At 43.7% G+C, this 16,741-nt stretch overlaps 1 protein-coding gene across 1 annotated transcript in view; it reads left to right on the top strand.

Annotated features, from left to right (window-relative positions):
- Positions 1 to 16,741, top strand: part of CUZD1 (CUB and zona pellucida like domains 1) — a 29,747-nt gene that overhangs the window by 1,612 nt on the left and 11,394 nt on the right. The window contains exons 3-8 of the mRNA XM_086466827.1: positions 511 to 600; positions 1,780 to 1,875; positions 2,665 to 2,763; positions 3,150 to 3,236; positions 8,391 to 8,547; positions 14,187 to 14,257. Of these exons, the coding sequence (XP_086322953.1) occupies positions 511 to 600; positions 1,780 to 1,875; positions 2,665 to 2,763; positions 3,150 to 3,236; positions 8,391 to 8,547; positions 14,187 to 14,257 (600 nt within the window). The remainder of the gene's footprint in view (positions 1 to 510; positions 601 to 1,779; positions 1,876 to 2,664; positions 2,764 to 3,149; positions 3,237 to 8,390; positions 8,548 to 14,186; positions 14,258 to 16,741) is intronic.

Raw genomic sequence — 16,741 nt, 5'->3', positions numbered from 1 at the left:
AAGAACAGCCATTTTGCAAGTGCTATTTAAAACAAATGTTCTGCTCATTTGGCTTTTTCAGCTGAATTAAGATGTGACCATGTAAATCTGTAAAACATTCATAGCAGTCAACTACAAATTAACCATCACTGTGAAGAAACAACCCCCTTACAACATCTTCACTTGAAAAATACCAGGCTGTCAGGACATATCAGGAATATACGCATTTAACGATTACTACCCCTGAGCTTGTAACTATAAATACTACACTCACAATTTTGCAAAGCAAAAGTGTCCAGATCATTGCGATTTTGTGTGTCCAAGATTCATAAAAACTCCAGAAACATTAAGGAGCACAGCCAGGAGTTTGCGCTCATCCCCCTCAGTTGGAGATGTGCCTCTCCAGTTATTTGGCAGAGAGATAACACAGTTTTTTAACAAGCCTGAGACCTAAAGCAAGTCACAAGCTCCTCAAATCACACTTGTGCTTTTAATTGCTACTTGCAACCATTTAATTTCTCATTCTTACAGCCTCCTCTGGTAGCACAGGTTTCTCCCTTGCTTCCACGGCCATCTCAGAGGAAAGCAAGACATCAGAGATCCTGACTACACTGCAGACAGGTAAAGGGCATTTTCACAACATGCAGCACGTTAGAAAAACATGGTTATAAGTTTTGGTTGGGAGGGGACATCAGTGGAGGTGCCAAGAAATGTTGTGAAATCACCAACTCTCAGTGCAGCTGATGCTTGTCTATGAACTTCATCTGCTTGGTACCCCCCTGCTGGCTTTCTGGCAGCATGGGCAGGCTGTCACTAACACCGCCACCACTGCTTTGGTCGGGAGCTGCAAATGCTATCTGCAAAGCCTGCTTCAAGGGAAGCTGAACGGTGCAGGATTTGAACCCCAGAATCTGAAGGAAATCGATATTTTTATTTCTTTAAGAAGCGTGACTCAGGAAAAAGCCACCCAGTCTGTGTTTCTCACCACTTATTACATCACCCATCCACATTCTAAACAATTTATAAGCATCCAGGCTTGGTCTTTCTTACCAAGCCAGTCCAGGACAAATGGCAGGTCCTGTTCTCCCTCGAGAGGATTTCCTAGCTCGGATTCAGCCTCCCCCAACCTGTGGCCCAGGATGTTGCAGGCTCAGCCCCACGAGCTGGGGATGAGAGAGCTGGCTCTCCCTCCAGCTCCCCTCCCCTCTTTGGCACAGTTCCCACCTGCTAACGGTGTTCTCCATAGGGCAAGGAGATCCAGAAGAGAATTGCAGAAAAAGCCAATGCTGTATTTCAGTGTCAGTCCTGATGGCCTCTCCCTCCTTTCTCCAGTGACTGATGTACTCCTGGGAGAAAGACTTTCGGTCAGATAAGCAGCCAGGAATAGCTGCAGTAAACATTTCCCTCTATAGAAACAGAACGCCCGTTGTTATTTCACTTTTTGAACTTCTTAATAAAGTTGACAAAACTTGCCCTGTTCCAGTCTTGGGGAACTATATACCAGTAAATGTTATTGCCAAGTTAAAACACTCATTTATAGTTTTGCTTCTCACACTGCTTTTGCTTTTCTTAATCTTGGTGAAAGAAGTCTGAAACTTTTTTGATACTTGTAATGCAAAGTATTAAAATGAAGACCCATTTCTGAGCCATGTCAGTGGATATGGAAGAGAGCTAATACACAAATTCCCTTTTCCAGAAAGCCTGAAGGCAATTAAATTCATCAAGAGCTGATTTCAGTCATTCAGCCTTACCTGAATGCTCTTTCCCTCTTGTTTCTATGTTTCTTCCTTCTCCTCACAGCCTCTGAAAACACTGCAGAATCATCCCTTTCATCCACCCCACTTACGGGAGACGGTGGTACCTCAGCTCCAGAAATCACCACCATAGCTGCTGAAGGTAAGAGCAGGAACTATGCCATAAAATATAATAATAATAGTAGTGTTTAAGTTGTCTAAAATAGATTACATTGTTAGGAGTATAACTGCATGAAGTTTAAGATCAGTCAACTGCTAACTAATTGTCACAGAGAAGAAATAATCCAGCTTCTAAACCCTTCATTTCTAAAATATTGGGCTGTCAAAGTTTGGGAGATATGTAATTATGAACAAGTTGGAGCTTTAAGCTGCTTGTGTTACTTGTATAATTTAGATATCAGCAAAAGTGCCCAAATATCAGTGCTTTTGTCTGGGAAGCGGGGAGCATCAATGATTATTAAATCAGACTGGGACATCTTCACTTTGAAGATTCAATGGTCCTTGATAATTCTTTCCCAGTCCTAAAGATGGAGATGCCATCAGCTGACACAGTACAGAAGCTGCTTCTCTGTATTTTTCCACTCGTCCCTGTTGGACACTCTCACTAGGGAATTCATGATGGCAGGGTGTAAAGCACACCACGCTGTCGCTGCTTTGTGGAGCAGCCTAGGCAGAATATCAGCAGAAAGTTCACTTGCTGCCTAAGCCCCAGATCTGCTGCCCAGATCCATATTGTCAGTATTAACAAAATATCACCTTACCTGAGTGATTATTTACTTGAAGTTTTGACTCAAATGACGAGATTTTAGAGGCTACAATCCAGTTCACTCTTCCTTCAAGGACATAATCAAAATCCTATCTGCAATCACCAGCTCCAGTTTCTAGCACTGACGTTTTTCTCCAATAACATTTTTCCTCAACTCTTCCACAGTCCCTTCAACATCCCTGCATTCCTCCTTCACATCCACTTCAGTAAATGAAGAGACTGAGGCAGTATCTACACCAGGAATCCTAAGCACAATTTACAAAGGTAAAGTTATAGCTGCAAAATCAATTTTGAGTCTAAGTGAGCTAAGGGAAAGCCATACCATATGGAAAATGTATGCAATGAAGTTTCAATAAAGAGGGCTAAGAATACATTGCTTCGTTCTCCAGTAGCTAAGAGTCTTAAAAATCCAAATTTTAAATATTTATGATGGTATTATGTGGTGACACTCAGGTAGAAGTACAAGGGATAAGTTAATGTTTGTTCTCTGAAACAGAGCTTCCTGTATTTTCACACTTTTCTAGCAAAATGACAAATCCAGATCGTTTTAACCGAAAATTTAACTCTGGTTCATATTCATGTTTGGTCATTATTGTCCATTGTTCCTATTGTTTTTTTCCTCAAAACTTCAGCAGTTTGTTCTTTCACAGAAACAGGCGACTCGATCATATCTGCCCTAGTCACAGACAGCACCGAGCCATCAACAACTCCAGCAGCGCTCTCTGCACTGAGCAAAGGTGAGGAACGGTCAGATGCCACCTGCCTGCCTTGCGTTCCTTAGGAGCAAAAATGTCTCTGTCCTCACCCCACAAGGCACCATTTGAGGCTCAGAAAGTCCCTGACTTGCAAACGGGCAGCTAGGAGACAATCCTCTACATACCTCATATGCTTGTCTCGTTCATATACTCCTCCTCAGCAACCCGTAGAGGTCCCCATTGGGGAGGGGAAATTAATTTATACAGAGCTTGGGTCCAGGCCTTCTTCAGCGCCGCTCGTGCTGCAGCGTGTGTGCACATGTCCCACCTTTTCCCCATTCTCTTCGTTGGGGCAACTCTTATTCTGGCATCTGTTTTGTAGTACAGTTTGCAACTTTTTAGTGAATGAGCTGTTTTAATGACTCTATGAAATAATTTCTTAGGTATGAAAAAAATCTTAAACCCACAATTTCACCAGACAGGGCCTTTTTGCATCAGCCATCAGCTGAGCTGGGCCCTTCCTACCCACCACATCTGTCCTACCTCCTCTTCTAATGAAGAAGAAATCGACAGCACTAGTAGGCTTTAAACTCCTCACATACCTCCACCAGGGGAGATGACTACGTGTACTTTGCCTCTGATCTTGATATTTTTCAGGACACACAAAAAAATTGGAAACTATATTTGAAGTTCTTTTGTTGACTGACATTTTCTGTAGTGCTTACAGTTGCTCTTTTAGCTCTCTGCGGACTCCGGGGAGCAGAGGAACTGGTGGCCATCCCCTTTAGAGCCCTCTTCAGAATAGTGAAAGATGCTTCCCACATCAACTAAATTCAGCTCTTCAAAGCTTCCCTCAGAGCTCATGATTTCCAAGCCTATTATATTCTTGATTCATTCATCCGAGCTCTGCCTATTATCTCTATCTTTCTTAAACGTGCAATCGCCAACTGAGCAGCTGAGGTCTCTTAAGCATCAAGGAGAATAAGCAGCTCCCATGTGTCACTCTGAGAGCGAGACTGAGACTGGACTGGCTCACTGCAGCGTTAGTTTTCCATGGTCCTTCTGTGCCAGCTGAAAGGATGATTTTGCCTTTGTGCATTGGTTTTTCTCTTTCCAACGAGCAGCCCATTCCACCTGTCTTTGTCGAATTCCAGCTTGCTGATTTCTGACATTTATTCAGTTTATGAAGATCATTTTGAGTTCTCATCATGTCCTCCAGAGAGCGCACACATCTTGCCTTTCCTTCTGCTGCGCTACCTGTACTGTCCCAGTTTCAGTGGCAAGGGCTGAGGATCTCAGTACCGTACGGCAGCTGTGGCTGGCTGTTCAACACCCGTACCATCTGTTAGTCCAAGATGCCACGTAACATGATAAACAATTACCAAGGTAACGGATAATTCCTCTCTTTGCAACCTTTTTCTAACACTGTTTGTCTTCTACAGCCTTATCTACGCTGTCAGAGATGTGACTGCCACTGGTAGCAGCACTGGAAAATGTAATACAGATTTGCTTACTGCTCCACCCACTAACCTTATTTTGAATTGTATTTTCGTGTTCAAGGATCTATCAACCCTAATTTCTACAAAAGTTGTCTTAGAAATAAGCAGACAAATCTTCAGCACAGGGAAGAAATTTCAGTCACTGTTTATCTACCTTTTTCCTGCCAGTCATTTCACTTTCAAAAGGATAGAAATGAAAACTTTTGGACTTTGAAGAATATTTCACAGAGCTTTGATCAGATTTTGATGCTTGCCTTACTTATTCAGCCTGGGCTCTATTCCAGCTGAATGGAAGAAGTTTGCACTTCTTTGCATACACCAGTGAAACTGAGAAGTGAACGTGATCCCTCAAGATTTACTTTGATTTGCTTGGCTTTCAGAAGTTGAATGTGAATTTCTTAAATGAGTGTTACGTTGACTATTCTGCAGGTTAAGGAACTTAATACATGGTGTATATATGGTTTCCTAATAATACCCTCGTTACTATGCAACTATGTGCTTGTAACTATTAGTGCTTTGCCTACGTCTACTCAACCAAGTATTTGAGCAAATAATTTCATCTTATTCATGCATACTGCGTGTAACAGGGATGCTCTTCAATGGTTAAAGGGAAAAAAAGGCTCCTCTATAGCTCCAACTAGTGACCTTACTACTTTACTGTTACTTAATCAGTCCTTTGTTTTCTGAAAACTTACCCCCAAAATTTCAGACTGATGTTCGTATTTCAGACTAATGAAATACTTTGTTTACTTAGAAACTTTAGTAGGAAAGATACCTCCCTCCCAATAAAGCCATTGTTAATATCAGCTGAATCACAACAAATTTCTGCCTGTAATTTAAGTCAAGATACGGATCTGGATACAGAATACATTTCATCTGCCACTTTCTCACTATTCCTACCAGGATTTAGATAGCTAATGTAGTCCAGTTCTTAATCATTTTATTTAACAATTTTCACCATCACTGGTGAATATTCACCCCCTTGATCAGCGGGTTAATTACCTTTTGTCTCCATTATCTTTTTTTTCTACCTGAAATAGTATTTGGCAGTCTTGTAGAAATTTAGACCTAGATCTTGGGAAGCGAGCCAAGCACATTGCTGCTGTCGTTTCTTTACAGCCAGCTTTCGCAGCAGGAAGCGATAAGCCTGACACGCGGATGGAAGGAGCTTTCATCGAGGTCAGCAAAAAGGAATTAAGGAGTAAGAGTCCTAGGAAACATGGCCCTCATTCTGAATGGATGTGCATTAGTTGGTTTCAAATGGCTGCCAGGTGACAGCAAAATGTCCCAAAATGAAAACCTTGTAATTACTGACCCACCAAGGAGTAAGACAGGTGTGTATACTTGGTACAGTTTATGATGGCCACAAACTAGGAGGAACTCAATTATGTTGTTGGTGGTGTCTCTGATTCCTTTCTCTGAAAGAAAAATACACTCCAGCCAGGCCCATAAAACTAATTTGGAATCTCAGATCTCTAAAATCCTTTCCCTCTGAAAGTGAGATAAATGTGTGGAGCATTCTGTAAGTACCCAGCTCTCAGAAATGAGCCTGCTCTGTAGAAATATAGCTCTGCTGCTATTCTGGGGAAATGATGCTGTGCCAACCATCTGTTATGCCAGAGGCTTAGCAAGGATGGGAAAAGAAGCTGAACCAGGCGTTAAAGGCAGAAAGAAACCAAACCCAAACCATATCCCTTAGCTTGCAAGGTAACCAAGGAAAAGGTTGGCTCTGGGTATTTGTGCTTGTCCTTTAGACAGGACCACAGCATAGATGACAATTATGAACTATGATTAGTAAATCAAATTTCCTTTTCTTGTATTTAGTAGGAGATTATTTTTAGTAACTTCCTTTAGGATTTTTCTAAATCAATTCCCAGTTTTCCAGCAATTCTGTATTCTGACTGGAAACACGTGTGCCGTTGGAGAGCCCGAGTCACTGCAACCTCTGTGCGGCCGGTGCCATCAGGCAAGTGGTGGCCCACGGATGAAGCCCATCCGCGTGGCAGGCACTCTAAGAGCCTGAAATGACTGAGGTGAAATGTAATTGGCTGAAAGGGGTTTTAGATGAGGCCTGGCACACGGAATGCTGATTTGCAGCTTTCCCTGGGGAAAAATCAAAGCAAATTTTTATCAGAGTTTGTTTTTTTAGTAAAGACCTCAAGGGGAGATAAACACGTGACCCGAGCAGACACAGGTCTCTTTGGTAAGTATGTCCCATGCCTAAAACAATTAAAGATTACACCTGCAAGGAACTGCAACCACTAACACCTGACATCTATAAAATGGTTTGCAGCCTTCTCCCTTTTGGTGATGATGCTTCCGGAGATGGATGGGCTGCTCTAGATCACCGCTGCTTTCTTTTTTTTTCATATAGTAACTGAAGAACATTATTAAATATCCTCTGTAGTAAAACTAGAAATTCACTTTTCTGTTTCCTTTCCTAGAGTCAGTTATTCCCCTGGGTACCACGGAGCCCATTCCAGCTGGTGAGTTGTCCCTAAATGGGTCTTCCAAAGCTTTCACAGCTGATATATTTTAGTAAGCAAAAGTGTCAGACTTGCAGTTTTAGAAACATATTTTCTTCTCTTTATGAATTTGCACTCGTTTTCAAAGATCTGCAACATATTTATGTAAAGTTTATTGAGGAAAATGAAGAAAATTCCTGCCAGCTGAAGATGCAGAAGGAAATTGTTTTGATGGAGGTTCTGGCGCTAAATGAATGTGGTGTGTCTGATCCTAGACACCAGTCTAGGTTGGCAGGCCACTGCATCTTTGTGGACTCAGCTGTTTCTGTGCAAGAGAAAGTGAAATCCCGTAGGGAAGTGATACTCACGCTGTGCTGTCATATTGTATTATAATGATATAATGAATAACAACAGCCGTGAGACTTACATATTCCTGAAGAAGTGAATAAGTCTTCTACTACCCCCCTGAAGGGGCTCATGTTTTCATTTTAATTTTATTTTTGTTATTTCTTCTCCTCTCCCCTTTTTCTGGTACCGTACACTGTTCTTAGTTGACGGTTACTGACAAATAAAGTGAATATTTGAGAAACAATTGCAACAAATCTTTGATGTGCTGTACATAAGCTGCAAGCCCCGGGAGAAGCATTTAAGGAGAAACCATGTTCAAACTATCAGCCTGTGTTCCTAATTCTCTCAGTCCTGCTCAGTCCACCACGGTCTGCATTCTGCAAGCCATTGCAGCTCCGATGGACCAAGAGGCTGTACAACAGCACGAGCCATACTTGCTTAAACATTTTAATTATTTACAGAACAAAACATTTGTTTCCCAACTAACCTTCCCAAGCTGCAGGTAATTTATTTAAGCTAAAACAGAGTTCTGTACAGCCCATGTTCCAGGCTCTGGTAGATCTTGTAGTGGGGGAGCTCCTTCACTGCAAACAGCAATTTATACTGGATTTCAGCCTGGGTGAGGAGGCAGGACACAAACCACCACTTCTCTGCCCCACTGTTGACAGATGTACCCATTGCATGGGGTGGCAGTGAAAAGGGCATGGCAGAAACACCGATGGCTTGGCAGAAACACGTGCAGTCTTCTCCAAGGCTTCAGAAAGTATCACCTCAGTCACAGTTTTGGGGAGAGCCCCGAAAGTGCTGCTGCTTGTCTGGCTTTATAACTGAAAGCATTGATCTAGATTTCCTTCTCTAATGGTTTTTGGTTTCTCTCCTGACAGTCACTCTGGAGCTTACTACGCCTGAAGCCACAGGTACGGCACACTTCAATGTTCATTTATTTATCTCCAGTTTAGTCAAATACAGCTTATCCCGCAGCAGCGTGCTGATTCCCCTGGACTTCAGCAGCGCTGAGCCGAAATTCGTGCTCTCTCAGAGGTGAGAGAGCCCTTACCTCATCATTAGCCCCAAAGAAGGCTTTTCCTGAGGGCTCTCAGGGTGCTCAGATGAACACAAACTCCTGGTGCGACCTGTGGACAGACGTGTCCTGCCACACTGAGCTCTTTTGTCTCTGTGGAGACACGCACAGCCATACACAGGGTTTCCATCCACCCTCAAGGGGGGTGGAAACACCACAAACTGGTTTACACAAACGCCAAATTATGGGGTAATGTAGTTGGATTGGGGATCTCATTATATGAGGCCTAATTACACCCAAATTATAACGTTGCTTTGCTTTGTCAATCTATGCTTTGCTCGCGCGGTATTGGAAAAATTACTAAAGTGTGGCTTTTATTTTCTCTTTGACAGTCCCAACCGAGTCCACGGCGGCTGACACACCAGGTTATTTATTTCTGGTCACTTACTGAACCGTGGTGAGCAGAAGCACTGTCAGACCACGAAGGACAGCAGGATCCCCGGCTCACACAGCGCTCCCAGACTGAGTTGAGGAATTAACTGTCAGGCGCTCACATTTTCAGTCTCAATTCAGGATTTGGCGGACTACCTGCCTTCCTGGCAAGGCAACGCTGGCTGCCAGAGCCGTGCCCTGTCCAGCTGCGTTGTTTGTTTCCCTGCCCAAGCTCAAGGTCTCGCTGCAGGGTTTTCCAGAGGCGATGCACACCATCACGCCGGCTCTGGCACCGTGGCGTGTAGGTTCACAGCCGTACACAGCCAAACTCTGGCTACGTTCAGCCGTGCAGCCAAGTGCTTCCCAGTTACTCACTTGGCTTTGTGTGACATTGCAAGCAGCCGAGGCTGCTGCCATGGGTCTCAGGGCAAAAATATACATTTAAAATGCAGACAGTATTTAATTTAATCTTTTCTTTCTCACAGGAACGGTCTCTCCTACGCTTGAACCAGGAGACGTAACCACTGGTAAGTAACACAGCGTTACTCTGGCTGACATGCTTAGTTGTCTGCCCAAGTTCTGATCATGTATGGACTGTCTCCCTGTCTCCACTATGTGTATAATCCCATGGATTTAGCCATTGGCTTCAGGGATAATCCCAATCCCTCTACCCCGGCTTTCATAAGACAATAAAGGAGGGAAAGGGGCTTGGTATCAGTACAGGAGAAACACCTGCCCTGATGAAAGCACTAGGGAAGGGGAAACTGCTGGGGCAGACACACTACACCAATACAAACCCAGATTTGCTCTCGATCACCCCACTCCAAGCCAGCCAGCCCTCCTGCACTTCCCAAATCTGCATCCCCACCGCTGCAGAAACCGGGCTGTTCTTCCCGCGGGAACACCAGGTTCAACGCCCGCCGGGGCGGCAGCACGGACCTCGGCACTGCTATGGGCACTGCCTACTAGAAACGAAACCTTTCCTCATCATCTCCTGGCACCCAAATTGTTCTTTAGCAAAGGCCCCACAGGTTTCCAGGGCCTTTCACGCAGCAGGTCAGAAGCCTGTTGGAGGCCACGGCAGAGGCAGCCTGCACGGGGACGTGTTTTCCTCCCACCAAGGCTGCTCTCGCTCCAGGCAGGCTTTGCCACCTCCTGCCCGAGGTAGCAGCAGCAGCATCTGGCAGGTGCTGTGGCTGGTGGCCACGCACATGAGACCTGCAGGTCTCCTGGGGCTGGGGCACCTCGCGCCTACCCAGTGCTGGGACAACAGCTAACCTGCCCTTTTGTTTCCTCTCACGTCTTGGATCAGTCCCTGCAGAAAACAGGACACCTGAAGCAGCAGGTACGTACGACTTTAGCTTTAGCAGAATTGGTCTAATGCTCGATCCTGCGAGTAGACCACTGACTGCTTCCCCATTAACAGTCCTTGCTTTGCTCACATGATAATGGAACAGTTACTGAAGCGTGGGTTTTACTTTCTCTTTGACAGTCCTGACCCAGTCCACAATGGCTGAAAAAACAGGTATTTATTTCTGGTCATTTCTTGAACCACAGTGAGCATTTTACTATTTTTACAAGAATTAAATCTTATTCCCATTAATGCTAGTAATAAGTCATCTTTAGTATTCAAGCCCCTACAGTTTTCTTAATACAAGCCCTTTGTCCATGACAACTTATTCCTCAAATCCACTAACTTTTCCTAGTCTTAATGCATTCAGCTGATTACAATGTATATTGATAGATTACATAAAAGAGCACGTTTTCCTCATTCAGTCTCACTTATTTTCTTTTTCTTTTTCTTTTTTTTTTTTTTTCTTAAAAGCCCACCAGAAAACAGACCCAGCACCTGTAAGGCCAGGTAAGGTATTCTCATTCTTTCTTCTTTTTAATGACTTCTCTTCCTAAGGGCAGTATCTGCTGGGTAAGAGATGTGGGCTGGGAAAGCCTGGCAGTTTAATGGCAGAGTGCAGAAGAAAGGGGGAAGCAGGAGAGGCCGGGAGCAGGGGATGCCACAGCTTACCCGAGGACTGCATGCTGCTGACACAGGGGCCGGCAGCCGAACCCTCCTTGGTGGTAAGACTCAAGGGGATGAGCTGGCCTATGTCTGCCCCATTTCTGGAAAAAACACGCTTAAAACTTCTACCCGTAGCCTGCCGGGCTGCTGGCGAGTCAGTGCCCGTGTGCCCTGCAGGACTCGCAGGCAAAGAAACAGCGCGTTCCTGCGGCGAGCTCACCCTCTTTCCCCACGGACTGCGCTACCTTGGGTAACCGTGGGGTTAGGTGTAGGAGGGAGTAACGAGCTTCTAATCAAAGAAAGAGAAATTCATTTCCTCTCCACTCAGCTGCTATTTCCAGGCACGGCAGCAAGGCCCACCTTTGCATGGGCAAAGCATGCTAGTAGTTAGTACATGCTGCGTTTTACTCTGTGCTTACATATGGTTTATTAACATTCCGTTTCTTCTTCTCCAGCCAACCTTACTTATCTGCCCATATACATGCGGCTGATGCTACTACGGTACTTAACTGGCCTGTGCCAACCAAGGAGGCCTGGGATGGAAAGTATAAAACTGCAAGGGTAAATATTTATTCATGTGCGTGAGGTGTCCCAGCCAAACTGGGGCACCCCAAACGTGGTTTTACACTGGGTTCTTACACCCGTCAAACTTTCACGTATAACATGATACAACTAATCACTCACACCCACACTGCCGATTACTAATGACAGTAAAACTGCGCAAAACCACCCTATGCCTGCAGCATTCTTGCTGCCTGTCTCTTGACCCAGATGTCCCTGGAGCCAGTCTTGCTGGGGTTACTGATCTGTGACACCAGATGACGCTGGAAGGGTTTCAAAGACGTGTCAGAGGGGCTGGGACGCTCACGTCATCTTGGCTGTCCAGGGGAATCCTTCATGGACAGCTCTAAGCTTCCATGAAGCGAAGTCCTTCTTTCTAGGGTCCGGATGACCTTTAGTTTGTTTTAATTAAGGATAAATGATACAGGAGTCTCCAGTAAAATCCCACTCTCAATGCATAACAGTTTATAATGTGAACTAATATATATTAACAAAGTTAATACACTTTCATCCTCTAAAGACCGACTGATATAAGAGTTAGGGAGGGAATTTTCATAACAGTGACCACCAGAAGACCCTATGCCAATGCCAGAAGTTACCATGCAGGGAACAGGCACCTGAGCAAGCCCCAAGGCAGGCCTGGGATCGACTCCTGTGCCATGTTCCACACACCATACGAAAGCTGTGGCACAAGAAGGTTGGTAGGGATGCATGCATTTGAAATTACCACATGTCAAAACATTATCAAAATTATTTATGAAAAAAGAATTTTAAATATTTTAAAGGGCTGTTAGAGGATGAAACCCATGCCACCCCATGGGTTTGTGAATGCCAAGATCCAGGAAGACACTCACAGCATAGATGAACATTATATTAACGCCACAAAAAAATTATGTTTCTAAAAGTTCATTATTCTAAATGATACGGCATTATCAGCCTTCCCCATTTCACACACTTCCCCCACTTCACACACTTCCCCCACTTCCCTTTCATAACCCTCCCTCGTCAGGTCACTCTGTGCGGGGCTAAATGTGCCCAAAACAAAGAGACTCTGCAAGTGGGTTTTGTACAGCTGCGACCTCTAAAGCGATGGTGTATTCACTGCGACACTCAACGGAGAGCAGGATTTAACAAGCTGGGCGTTAGCGTGCTCACCACACCGAGGAGACTCCCAACGAGCCTTTGCTGGACAGACAACACCCAGGCGGGGAAGGGTCGGTCTTCCTCCATGGCTCCGTGAAACAGACCCTCTACCGTGCTCAGCTGTCTTCTCCATGGTTTTTTTCCCTTTAAGACTTTCTGCCTCTCCATGCTGGTGTTTTCCCTCTTGAGTTCTTGGGCTACTGAACCCAAACCAGCGGTAATTGATTCGCCAGTAGTTTCGCCTCTTTTCTCTCGCATGGCTCTGCAGACTTTCTCACAACTCAGCAATGTCCTCAGCTGGGACCTGCAGTCGGGCCACCTCGGGTGGCCTGGGATCCTCCCAGCACGGACAGCTGAGCTGTTATCCCTTAGCTCGTCTGGCTTGCTAGAGACATTCAGGAAAAGGTTTCAGCCATGCTTTGCAGCTCTAAACTCGGAGACCATCATGCCATGACCTATTCCAACACGGTGGAAGGATCCACTTCTGGCCCCTTCTACAGCAGAAATACACATTTTCTTGTCAAACCTTGACTGCAAAACACACAGAACACTGGTGCCCAAACGATACCCAGAGTCTCCACAGCAGGAAACTCCATCTAGATGATTTATTGTCAAGCTTGCCTTTTATGATTCACCATCGTTTTCAAATTCAGTGAGGGCTTCATCATTCAGCCAGACCAGGATGTGTTTGTTCGTGCTACCCTCTACGGCACAGAGCCAAACTTGATGCTCTTCACAGACACGTGTGCGGTCTCTCCAAATCCTCATGACTCTACGACTGTGGCACCCGATTTAGTCAGAAGAGAATAAGGGCAGCATCTCAACAACCATTTCAGAACAATTCCTCGCCTGAGACTGACTTCATATGGACAACAACAAATACATACACCAAAGATACACAGTCCTGAAGCACGTTTCAGTTACCCGCTTGCAAGGACCAGCGGGATTTTAAATGAGCTAGCTATTAGGGCAAAAACACGCAGTTTCACCTCTTGGCTTTTTATGCTTAATTCACCATAATACTCTGCTAGGGAAGAAGAATTGGTATAAATTCTCAGAAGGTATTTCACTAATTATATAAAAAATTTACAAAAGGATGAAGCATCTGATTAAAGGGGTTCTGGTTGATTTGGGATATGAAACTGTTTCTTCATAGCTCTTCAGAAATTCTAAGGTTAAAGCAAAAAATAACCTCGAAGACGTAACAGACCTACACAGTAACTCTTTCTCACATACATAAAATTCCATCAGGTGCTTTACATTTATACATTTACATACGTGTGTGGTATTTATATATGTTGTGTTACACGTTATACCAACATACATCTTTAAATTCCGTATAGTTGCATCTGTGTTCAGGAGTTCTGTGCTGCGAAGTGTGATTAATAGGACAGAAATTTCTGAAGGAAAGTTTCTTGTAACCAATGAAACAAACGGGCTTAGTGACCGTGTCACCATTTTTGTGTGACAATTACATGTGGGTTTTTTCCTTTTTTCTTTTCTCAGGTGCGTAAGGGACCCCACCTGCTGGCACTACTATTCGCCAGGCACGAGGATCGTCCCGTTCAAGTTCAGAGGTGCCATATACCCAAGAGTTTGCCTAGAGTGCAAAATATTAGCGTGCAACAGTTACAATTACTATTCTCAACGCTACCAGGGCTATATGATGAGAGGCAAAAGAAGCACAAGTGACGACATCATCATTATTATTACCTTCCCCAAACAACAACAGCTCCAATAATGCTTCTTCTAACCATAACATTACGTTGATCACTTATATGATCAGCGTGTTGCACATCTGCTCCTAATTTCTATAAAATACATTATAACTAGAGGATATAAATCTAAAGGTACTTTAATCTTAACCATACTTGTGTTCCTTCATTTCAGATCTTTTGGATCTATATTCCAGAGTTGTAAAACCCTAAACTTCAGTAAATACTCCCAGTGACAAAGAGTATTTGGATCAGCTGGCTGATTTTTCTTACCAAGGCTTTGTTTCCCTCTCACAGTTCTTCCAGTTCTCCCCATTTTTTTTAATAAATAGCTCAAATACTGAGCATTTCAGGAAGATTAACCTGCCTTACAGATGCACACATCACAGTGCTGCTTTCTGAGCTCACAAAGAGACATAAATCAAAGGATAAGTATCCCTTGTAACTGGTAATGTCTGAGCAATTACCTTAAATAGGAACTCAAAAATATTTGGAAAAAATATTGTACCTGTACTGAGATATAATCTCTGCAATACCTATAAACTATTATAATCTTTCCGTATGTCAGGTTTTATCACTGGAGATTAGAACTATAAAACAATTGCACATCTAAATTTACTTTATTATAAGCATTTGCTTCATCCTTTTTCTTTCAGAATTTGTTCAATTTATATCACTTTGAGCCAAGAAAGTGTTTCTGCATTTTAATGTTAAATCATCCTACTAATAGAAATTTATAACAGAAATATACATTTCTATTAATTCCTATATAAATAGAAATATAGAATAGAAATTAATAATTTTCAGTTAATAATAGAGAAAAATACAATTGCAGAATTGTACAGGAGTACACCAGTCATCTCAGGCAAAGAGGTGGATTAAATTTTGATAATCTGGAGAACTTGGCCTGACTGTGAAAAGCATCTCTAAGGCCAATATTCAGTTTCCATATGGCGAGTACGGGCAGATTACTCAAATCCATAATGAGATGCCCGGTACTGAATAAGGATGCCTAGTGTCTAGAGGCTCTGACGCGTGAAAACCACTTTTTTCAGCAACTTTTCCTATTATGCTTCATCCCTTCAACAGAACGGACTAGTCATTCTGAAACTCAGCTTCTACATTAGTAACTCAGCCAGCTCTCAAATGCCAAAATCAGGCAGACGTCCCACAAAGGCTCCAGATGTAACATCCTACCTGGTGGTGGTTAAGCCTTGGCATTGGCTGAGCAGGCTCACTGCCAAAGTCCTCATCCTGCAGGACCCTAACACTCGTCCTGAGCCAGGGTGTTTCCTAATCGTACTTGGTTCATCCAAAGCTCCATCACACTCGTAACCCTGCCGCTCTGCTCCTCACAGGTAAGGATTTAAAGTGCTTGAAATCACATTTTCCCTGCTGTCGCACTCCCGGCTGCAGGCAGTGAGAGAAAGTGCCTGTAAATACCAGTGTCACAACATCTGAATCCTCGTTCCTTTGTACTGAAATGCACACTGATTTGTTCTGAGGATCTGCTCATTCTCTTCTCATTTTAAAGGACTTTCATGAAGACTGGCTGGACATTTTCCTCTGAGGTAGGAGAGGAAACTCAAAGCAGGCCATTAATATTTCAGCATCACCTGGCATCCGAACACTTCACACTATCTCAGCATGGGCTTACCACGCAAGATCTGAAAACAGTTTGAACACTCAGCTTTGCATGAGCAGCAGCTGCAGCAGCAGCGCAGCTGCTTAGACTCATCTGCGAAGACGGAGATGCCTCAAGCCTGAGCATGGGCTCAGCCCTTCAGAATAACTGAGCCACTGCTTAGGGGACCCGTCCCTCAGTATCAACTTACAGCAAGAAAATTCCCTAACCATTCACATACAAGTAACTCCAAACTACCAACCTGTAACTATCAGAGTAACTACTGGGGTATCATAGCCATAGGCGTTTTTTTCTTGGTTCGGATGGACACAGCATTAATTGGCAGGGCTCCACACACCACTTCACATATTAAATGCATACAGAAGGGATGTTAGTATTTGCAAATTCCTTGCAAGTATGTGTGTGGGTTTAAGAAATGAAAGGCTATACAGAGTAAATGCAAATTTAGCATTTCCAGAAGCTAAAGGGAATTCAAATGCTATGCAACATCTTTATACACGTATTCAATGCCTCCATGTTTAACGGCAGTATAAGTACGTTCTTGTGATAGAGTTGCATTCAAAATGTTTAAAGTGAGTTTAAAAATCAGAGAATTGGTTTTAAAAAGGCATAGGTCTGAGATTAAAAATGTTTAAAGTGAGTTAAACATCAGAGAATTGGTTTTAAAAAGGCACAGGTCTGAGACTAAAACCAGGATCATT

This window comes from Leptosomus discolor, chromosome 6, assembly GCF_034619465.1.
Source record: "Leptosomus discolor isolate bLepDis1 chromosome 6, bLepDis1.hap2, whole genome shotgun sequence".
Taxonomy (NCBI): domain Eukaryota; kingdom Metazoa; phylum Chordata; class Aves; order Leptosomiformes; family Leptosomidae; genus Leptosomus; species Leptosomus discolor.
The sequence above is the reverse complement of the archived record's forward strand: the minus strand, read 5'-3'. Positions and strand labels throughout refer to the sequence as shown.